General features: G+C 40.7%; 1 protein-coding gene across 1 annotated transcript; it reads right to left on the bottom strand.

Annotated features, from left to right (window-relative positions):
* Positions 1-2099: 2099 nt before the first annotated feature.
* On the bottom strand, positions 2100-8810 carry lrit3a (info leucine-rich repeat, immunoglobulin-like and transmembrane domains 3a; the record flags this gene model as incomplete). Its single annotated transcript, XM_083980516.1, has 4 exons — positions 2100-3139; positions 4188-4493; positions 6903-7369; positions 8695-8810. 4 exons carry the CDS (start codon positions 8808-8810, stop codon positions 2100-2102), a joined length of 1929 nt encoding a protein of 642 aa, XP_083836642.1.
* Positions 8811-10417: the final 1607 nt, after the last annotated feature.

A 10417-nucleotide genomic window follows, 5' to 3' on the forward strand; every position in this document is an offset into this window, starting at 1 on the left:
GTGTAGATGCTGTACCCATATTAAATGCTTCCTCATGTCATTGCTCTTGTAATGCAAATGGATTCAAACTGTTTCAGTCACTTTTAATTATACAAAGTATTTGAAAATATTCAACTCATTGGTTGAAATACTGATGATCACTTATACAAAACAGACCTTTTTATTTTAAAATATATTGCTGCAACTGTGTTTGTTCGTGTGGTCAGACACTAAAAGCAGCATGGCATGTTAACTTTGGCTGTATAAATGTTTTTTTTCATTTTCCTTTATAAAATTATCGATCTAAGTTGTCAGGTCCCACCTGCAGTTCTAATACCATCATCAGTTTAATAATATGCCATATTTGTGTTGACATTACCTAGTTGGTCATATTGATATTTCCTGCTACATTCAGTGTCAATAACAAGGTTGAAAAACTTGTTACATGAGATATTGTAAAGTTAATGGGCTGTAGGTTTAAAAATTGATAGCTGTGCGCTTGGCCTCTGCCTGAAAGTCAGCTGTGGCACAATTAAAGAAGAAATGTTGTTTCCGTTTTAATCCGACAGATAAATTGTTGGCCAGGTAGGACGGGCAGCTATAGAGGCGGGAAGACCAGAGGGGGAAAAGAGAGACAGAGCATCAAATCAATAGACTAATTAACAGACTGTCTGTCCAGTCATAGTTCATGTACCACTAACAGCCGAGCCTGTCCTTGTCGACTATCCATTCATTGTGTTTGTTAAATCAGCCTGTCCGTTGCTATAATAACAGCACAGCTGGCATAGAGCTAATTTATTGCTGCAGGCTCATACAGATGGTGGCACAGAGGTATCCATGGGAACAGTTTTCCAGGCCCCCCCTATTGTCTTATTGGGATTTATGGCAACGCCTGTTCAGATGTGCAGAGAGCATGACGACTGTAACCCATTGATTTTCAGGATGAGCACGCCATGGCCACGTACATTTCAATGCTGACTTGAATTCATAAATCACACAGAGCATACCTTTACCAGCAGCAACCTTTAGTATATTGCTTCTACATGACGTTTTGTGTTGCATGCCTCTGCCCTAACTGTAGCATTACAGATGTGGACAAAGATATGCAGGACACACAAAGGTGCTGTGTGATGAAGACAGCATGATGGGGGCACAGTACATGGAGTACAGTGTGCAATGTAACACACACTGGTATATACAGTTTCACCTGTTGAAGCCTATAGCCGAGCATGGGCACACAATCTTCTGCAGAGAGGAATGTCAGAAAGTTATATTGACTTATGTGTTCATTCTGAATTTTAACAAAACTGCCCATCAATATTTGGGTTAAATGTCTGCATAGGTATGAAAAGACCTGTTCTAATAAGCAAGTACAAAGCACAAATAGATTTTAACAGTTTTATTCATGGTTTATTAAAAACAGATGTACTCCACTCATAAACAAATATATACATAAAGTCATAGAAACTGGCAACCGTTATCACATGTTCACACATATTCTATCAAACACAGTGACCGTGTTTGCTTGTCCAGTAAGGCATCAACTTGATGTTTAAAGCAACGATGATGTTGAAACTGTGATGGGGGAGCGGTTAATGGGCCTTTCTTTGACACCACCACATGGTATTCATATCTGACACTTGAACTTTGGCATTTAATATAACATTATATATATAACACCACACACAGTTAACTGACAGGCTCTTTGTCTGGTACTATTTATAATTTAGTCCAACAAAGGTGCTGTGCTGTAGTGACTATTGAAACGTCTTTATCAAATATAAGGCTCCAAAAAATAAGGACATGAAGAAAAATATCAGCCAGTCATTGACTGTTGAGTTGCATCCAGGGAATGTTTCCATGTTAACTAAGCTTTTCTAGATCATACACATCTTTATAAACTCATAACAGATTGGAAAAGGAGATTAAATGGGTTTAACCATTACATTACAGTCAACCACTGCTTTATCACCCCACAGATGTGGAAAAGTGATTATTCGCTTATTTCAGATGTGTAAGTGATTGAGAGTTAATATCTTACGTGTCATAAAAGGCATGTAACAAGTTCATATAATGTGTTTCTAATGTGGCATTCAGGCATTGGCCGTGGTTCCCTGTCGTCAGCAGAGATACTCAGACCGGGAGGTGTCGCTCTTATAGGTCATCTGGGAGTCAATGCTCGACCTAGAGCACAGGAGCATTCGCTCTGATTCGTGGGTCGCTCTCCTTGCCCAAAGCTGAGGTGGGTGAGAGTTCAAAGTTCTTTGTTTCATTGAAATTGTCTCAAACTTGACATAACTCTCCTTTTCAAGCTCCTCTTCATCCAAACCCGGGTTGCTTCCTTTGCAGTAGAGAGCAAGAATCTTGTAGATCAAGAAAGCAATAAGTGACACAACCAAAGCACAGGCAATACCACTTATGATCATGAAAAATTGATTTCCCCCATCGTCCTCTACGTTGTCTAGTGTGTAGAAGTCAACGCAAGGGTCTTTTCCAGAATCACTTCCCTTTGCTATCAGGCAAACTGAGTACCTCATCCCAGAGGACAGTCCCTCTATGAGCATTTTCCCACTGCCAGCATTAGTCTCCTCTGTCCGTTTGACATCATCCTCATCACCATAGGGTGAATATACAACTGTTAGAGGTGCATCATTTGCTAATCCATCTGCTGTCCAGAGCAGCACAGCACTGTCAGGTGTTTCCTCTACAATCCTCAGGTCTTTGACAGACTTGGATGTGTTACTTTTCTTGCTCTTCTCATCTGCTGCTAGCTTTCTCCCATCGCCTCCCTGCTGGGTCTTTGATTGCTTGATCGGCCCTTTCTGTAAACTATTGCTGGGAGTAGTTTTCGGCTTCTTGGGGACAGCAGTTGTTGTTGATGTTTTCGGGGCAGCTGTGGTCGTCAACGAGGGCAGGGTTGGAGTGTCTGTCGGTGTGGTCAACGTTGTTGTCCCTTGGCTGGTTGGTCCCATTGCAGTCGACCTCACTGGTTCAATTGTGGTGCTTATGGTGCTGTCGCCAGCAACCGAGAGCGAAATAGTGGCTTCTGCGTTACCAGCGACATTCTTGGCTTTGCAGCTGTAGTCCCCCGCGTCTTTGAACAATATTCCATGTAAGCTCATGATGGACCACCTGATGCCGTCCCCAGGTGACTCCTGAACTGTGGAGTGGAACAAGAACACAGAGATCAGCATGGAAGTCTTAGCAAGTCTTGCCTTGCTTTGCCTGTTTTCAGATCGATTATGACACTAGTCCTGCAAATCGTTCAGTTAGGGATGCACATTTTGAATTTTTTTTCTGACCGATAACCGACGCTCGTTAACCGATTATTAACCGTTAACCGATAAGATTAAGACGTTACACAAGAGGACTGACAGTATGTGCAGCAGCCCCCATGAAGGAAGGTCAGACAATAAATGTAGCCTACATGGACATAGATGTGAATCACCTGTAACTACGGCGCTGAAAAAAAACAAATGAGGACGTGCCAGAGGAGCTCTGCTGTTCCTTCAGCCTGGTGTTTGGCTGCACTTTATAAACACAGTTCTACATTGGACGATCTAACCTCCATATGAGTGCGATCAGCTGAGACAGAACGCACTGATCAGCTGTCGCGGCGCACGTGTGTATTTAACGGCAAAAAAAAAAAATTGGAGTGATCAATTATTTTATTTTTTTGCCGTGCGCCGCGACAGCTGATCAGTGCGTTCTGTCTCAGCTGATCGTGCTCATATGGAGGTTAGATCGTCCAATGTAGAACTGTGTTTATAAAGTGCAGCCAAACACCAGGCTGAAGGAACAGCAGAGCTCCTCTGGCACGTCCTCATTTGTTTTTTTTCAGCGCCGTAGTTACAGGTGATTCACATCTATGTCCATGTAGGCTACATTTATTGTCTGACCTTCCTTCATGGGGGCTGCTGCACATACTGTCAGTCCTTTTGTGTAACTTTTTGCTGCGAAATATGACTGAAGGCACGTGAACTCCGCACGTGTCGACACGCCCCCATGATTTGACGACATACGGAGCTAATAAAATAAATAAATAACCGATAGTATTAATCGGTCAAAGTTCTTGTTATCGGTTAACGGTTAAACGGTTAACCATGTGCATCCCTACTTTCAGTAATTAAAACAAAAAAGTTTCAGTAATCTAACGGTTGTTTTTTGTTTTGAAAAGGTTTAAACTTTCCAGAGGCCAAATATCATACCTGTGTTGTTCACTGGTGAGCCGTCTGACTTAGCCCAGTAAAGAGCTGGTGTTGGAAACCCTGTGGCATCACATCGCAGGAGAACGTTACTGCCCAGAGGAGATGTTATCTTGGTTGCAGAGGTCATGACTGTTGGCTTTACACAATTGTCCAGTTCAGCACGCTGAAAAAGGACACCTGCCAGATTCTCTGGTCCACCGCAGGTCAGGAACAAGTCCATCAAAACCACTGGCGTGTGTGACATTTTGGAAATCTCAATCATCTTGGAGATTTTGCAGTCACAGAACCAGGGATTATCTTGGAGGCCTGAGGATGAAAAGTTGAGACAAATTGATTAGTCACTGCTGTCTCATGCCACTGCAGCATGAAATACCATCCATTAATTACATTCTTCTTAAAAATATTTTTGAGTTATCTAATGGAAAACATAGAGGATACAGAGATGGCAGTGTGCCTGTGCAAAACAAAACTCTAAGAATATTGTTGGAGACGGATTTGTAAAATGAATCATTCACATTAAGTCATAGCTGAACGAAAGCTGCAATTTATTGCGCTATGATGTGGCATTAGGGGGAAAAAAACCTTTTTACAAGTGTTTCTTCTTTTCCCAACATGGATTTACAACTTTATGAGAGCATAACAATCCAATAAAATAGGATAATAAAAGTATATTCCATGGTAAATTAAGTATAAAAGGAAACAATGGATACTTTATGGTTGCATGATGCTTGTAAGTTAGATGTATTTATCGATTTATTTACTTGTCAGCAGTGAACGGCCCCCAAGTGAAACCCAGAGACCTGTCCTATAAACTCCTTTACAACTTACTGTAAACACCTGCTACACAGGACCAATAGGTAAGCACATGTACTGGTGCATATGAAAGCCCTTTAACCAGATTAGTTTGTCTTAACAGTGGCAAAGCACCTTAACTTCCCCTGGCCCTCCTCCATTTTGTGGCAACACTCTTTTTGCATTAGCGTGTCTGTTAGCATGAACATTTTCTAACAACATTTTGTAATCGGTGTGTGCATAATCAACTCATCTGCAGTATTTGTGTGGTCGAAATATGGTTTAACAAACGCAACTGGTTGTTGTTTAAGCTCAAAATATGTATTAAACTTTATTTAAAAAACAAGATTTACTCTTTTTTTTCATAAATATTTCAAAGCAGTAAAGGTGAGGATCCCCTTCATAAAATACTAACAGTAAATGCTTTTAAGATGGGCTAAAGAAGCTGTCTGTTTGTGCATGGTCTCCTCTTCCTACCGCCTAATCCTGTTTCTCCTTCAAGTACACCATTGCACACCGACAGCTTTTGTGGCACGGATAAGCTAGCTTGGCCTCATACAGCTTATTAACAGTATCCCTCCCACTGTCACTGCTTCACAGATACAATGGACATGACTATACTTACATGTGAGTCAAAAATGCATTCAACAAAAAAGAGTTTGTTTATAAAAGATATAACTCGGCTGCAATTATATTCTTATACAACAAGTTCACACTATTTTCACAATAAGCAAGTATCATAGATCAGACAATTAAATTAGTCTTTTTTTTTTGACAATTTAAAAGTGTATCCTTAGGGTTTCTGTTCCTTAAACAAGCCACAGAGTGACAACCTGTAATTAATTGTTTAGATTTTTGATTTTACAACTATCTTGGTTTCATAGCAAGGGAGTGTGTTAAAGAAAGAGAGGCAAAGGAAGCACAAGCACGGAGGAAGGAAAAATACCAGAAGGAATTTCAGTTTTTGTCAGCAGTGAGACACAGTCCTATCAGCAAGTTGCCTTAATTCTGACATTTTAACAACAATTACCTCTTGTGTTTTTGTTTTTCCCCAAAAAAGCAATAATCTTTCTACCATCTGTTACTAAATCAAACTCTTTGACTCAATGATAACCACAAGTTTGAAGTACGCAATTCCACTCTTTTATAAATCTGTAGTCCCTGTTAAAGATGAATACACCTTAAATATTCTTAAATTAAAAACGTATTGAGTTAATAAAATGTATTAACTTGTTACTATTTAAAACGGTAACATTTTGTTTGGACGAATACCCATAACATTCAGAATAAAAGGTCACTTCTCAGGTGGCCGAGTGGTTCGAGCAGGTCCCATATGGGCACAGTCTGCCCCAAAGCAGTAGATTGCCAGTTTGACTCCTGATTGCGACGACCTTTAAAACATGTCATTCCCCCATCTCGCTGTGCTAAAGGTTACTAATAAAAGTAAAATACATGGAAGGACTTTGACAGTGAATCAAAGACTTTTGAGGCTAGGTACCATCTTCCCCATCAGAAACTTTTCTGTAATGTTTTCTGTTGTTTACTGCAAGTTGAACCTGTGGCCTGGTTACATGAGCTACTGTGCATTTGCAATACAGTTTGCTTTTATAATTGGACCAATTATTCTTGACCCCGGCTTGCATAGCCAAGAGATGCTGTGTTGATCATTCAACCATTAATTAGGGCAATAAATAAATAACACAAATTAAGCGTCAACTCTGCCACTACTTAGAATAAGCTAATTTGACTGTGTCCTGGCAGTCGCTACCAGGGCAGGTTTCAGACAGCCACAACAAGTCTGGCTAGATTAAAAGGTGATGGAACGATGTTCCTGAGGTAATTACAAATAACCCCAAAAGTGTCCTGCCATGGCCCTCTTTATATCCCTTAAAACCCAAGCCAGAGACGGCTCTTTCATCTTACCTAACACAATTTTCTGAGAGGCATTAGATAAAACAGGTGCTCCATTGAAGGGAGGCCAAATATCCATGAGATCAGACGGCAGGGTTGTTAATTTGTTGCTGGATAGATCCAAGTAAGTAATGTTGCGGAGGTAAGGGATGGCCTCACTGGGAACACCGGTGAGTCTGTTGTTGTGTAGATCCAGTGTCTTCAGCATGGGCATCTCTTTGAGAGACTCCCAAGGGAACATGGAGATCATATTTCCATCCAGCCTCAACTCATGAAGCACTTTAAGGTTGTAGAAACTTGCTGTATCCACTGAGCTTATGGAATTGTAAGTAATCCACAGGTAGCGTAGTTCCACTAAGTAGTAAAAAGCTTCATTTGGAATCCGGCGTATTGCGGTTTTCTCAACACGAAGTTTAATCGTATCCACTGGGACATTGACGGGGATGTCAGACATGTCCGGGTCATTGCAGAGCACAGATCTGAGGATGAAAGGAAAAATGCATATCACATGGTTTGAACATGACCATGACGAAATTGTTGCATTAAGTGTGGAACATGTAAACCCATTTTCCAGTTGAGATGGCAGGCGATGTCAGTACAGAAGCATTTGAAAGAACTGGACGACCCGTTTACTGTAGAGGATATAAATATCTATCTACATTAGCTGTCCATTCATTTATCCATCCATTCATCATTCCATCCATCCAGACTCTCTCTCTGTGATGTGGGATGCTTTTTCTGACATGACTGTAGTCCATCTAAAGGCCACTTCCAGCAAGGTCAGAGCTAATCACTGTCATCATAATTAGTGAGTAACCATGTGGGTTGACTTCCTCTGTAGGAGGAGGAATACCAGGAATTAGTTCTAGTTGTGATAAAGGCAAACACAAGGAACCTGCTTCACTGGAAACCCTCTCACTAGGAGTTTAGTTAGCATTAAATGCTCTATACTATATGACATCTGTATAATGTTCATGTCAGCAGTGTCACTAGACACCTTGTCTCTGTTTTTACAGTGGAAATATATTTCCAAAAATAAAACTTATTAGAAAAAATAAAGAGAAAGAGATGCATGGTGGAATAGGGTCCCGGACTAACAGGACCAATTATGCAGATGGCAATTAGGTCTTTTTCAGGGATAAATGGATTGGTACGGTGCCAGGGAATGTACATTATGTCGATACTGGTCACCACAAACTACACTGTATTGGATTTGGATAAGCTTACTTTCATTTTCAGTGCCTTTGACCACTGTTTTTTTTTTTTTTAAATACTGGTATAACGATGGCTTCTCCCTGAACAGAACAATGAATGGCTCTCCGTTTAGTCACTTGTTGCTCATCCAGATCAGGCTCCACACCTGATTAACACACCCCAGTGGAGGCAGAGTGGCTGAGAGGGTTTTTCTGCTCCTTAGTGAATATATTAATATAACTTATTCACTGTCCTCTCTCAACTCACAATTGATTCAACACGCATCACGCACCAGGTGGTCTGTGCACTGTGGTTCTTATTGCAATACTCATTAAGATGGGTCATCATTGCTAAATTAGTCTCTGAAGAGAAGGAAACTTTTTAAAGAGCTGTTTCACAAACGCAGTGTAAGGCTAGAGTGTGGTAAACTAATACTGAAGGACCTTATTTATTTATTATTTGTTTTTGTTGTTACTGAAGGCAAAGGTGACCTAATTAAGAAAACTGTCTTTTTTATACAAATGTGATATAACTATCTTGAGTTTTAATTTTCCAAATTGGCAAAGTGTGTTTGTGTGTGAATGAACACAGTTAAAGTGCAATTCTTTACCTGGATCCGGCTCCATCGCTTCGTCCATGGGAGACACAGGTGCACTGGGCCGGACAGAAGGGTCGGACCATACCGAGGCAGCATAGGAATACATGCACATAGAGAAGCCGACGCATGACTGCACCCGAAACGCTCACATGGAGGAGAGATCAGGAAAAAAGACATCCGGACTCATTGAGAGCCTGGTGAAGTATCCTTCCCAAAAAACAAATGTAAAATAATGAAAAAAGAGCTTCCAAAGTCCATAAGAAGGAACGGTGCAGGCTGAAGATCTAATTACAGTACAGGTGACCTGTCAGATTGACGGCTGGGGGAGGGGGGAGGAGGGAGGGGGGAGGGATTAGCCGAGGATTTCTTCGGTTTGACGGGGTCACGCAAGCCACAGGTAGGCAGCGGGGAAGGACCAGTCATTTGGACGTAGTGCTAATCAGCTAAGTCTGGAGGTTTCCTCTCACATGATCCAGCCACGCCTTTTCCTTAAGCAGTTCAGTTGCTATCCACACCATTAGTTTTTCTCAAGATTTAATGATGAATGACCATTATCCTAGTCTTACCTATGACAAATGAACTGTGAGACATTTTGGTACTGTATACTTGTCTCGTCTAAATATAGTTTACCTAGAACCAGCCCGGTTTAGTTACATCCAATCACCTTTCCTGTGGTTTTGACCCATTGTTGTGATCCTGCTTCTAAAATAAGACGACCGCGGATTGCTTTCTTGCACTTGCCTTCTGATGCAAGTCCCTCTGACTCTCATGGAATTCCTTAAATGTATTATTGAGCTGGAGGCCATATGTAAGATGTGTGAACGCACTCTGTCTGGCACAGGGGTGCAAAGTGTAATATTGGATGTGATTTATTACCCGACTGCATGGAACAGTGGCTTGCGGTGGAGGCCAAACTCAACTTGCATGCAGGTCTAGAGTAGTGTATCTGTTTCCTATTTTCTTCACACGCCGGTTTAGTCTGGCTTGACGTGGATGGGTCCACACAGAGAGCAAACGGAGGCATTCAGACAGTGCAAACATCTGCTGGACAGTCTTGATTTCAAAGCAAGTGACATCATACATATCATCTACCTTTTCATTCAAAAGGATTTTGTGACTTTCCAACAGAAATTTGGGATTTGGCCTCTGTGCTTTCTACAGTCTACTGTATCTGATCCATTATCTGGAAACATTTGAGATACAATGTGGTTATAAGGAGGAAACAAAAAATGAAACACAAGCTACTGGAGGTAAAATTTATTGCAGATGTGTTGTCAAGATAAAGGTTAAGAATAATTGTAGAATGGAAAAATCTTAAGACTTTCGGATACATGCCTAATATTCATCCATTAGCATTTGACTTTCTGGCATTAGATAATGTTTGGAACCTCCTATTTAAAAAAGTGTGAACGTGCTTATTCATATAAGAAGTAAAACTTTGTAAACTTTTATAAGTGTGTGTATTATTATAAAAGTGTAGCTAATATTGAGAATAAAAATAGTCAATTGTGCTTGATATACTGAGCATAGTTAAAATGACAGATTTTGTCACTATTTACTATTTATTTTCTCAGTTTTTGGTGGACAAGGTGAGAGGGAGACATCTAGTGGTGTGATGTAGTTACTGAGTGTACTTCCACCTTTCTTGTTTTAAACATAGTAATCCATCTTTTTACAGACTGATCCTGTCAGACCATATTTCATGGCGGTGAAATTAGAGGTCATACAGGGGCTT

The sequence above is a fragment of the Trachurus trachurus genome, assembly GCF_905171665.1.
Source record: "Trachurus trachurus genome assembly, chromosome: 10".
Classification (NCBI taxonomy): Eukaryota; Metazoa; Chordata; class Actinopteri; order Carangiformes; family Carangidae; genus Trachurus; species Trachurus trachurus.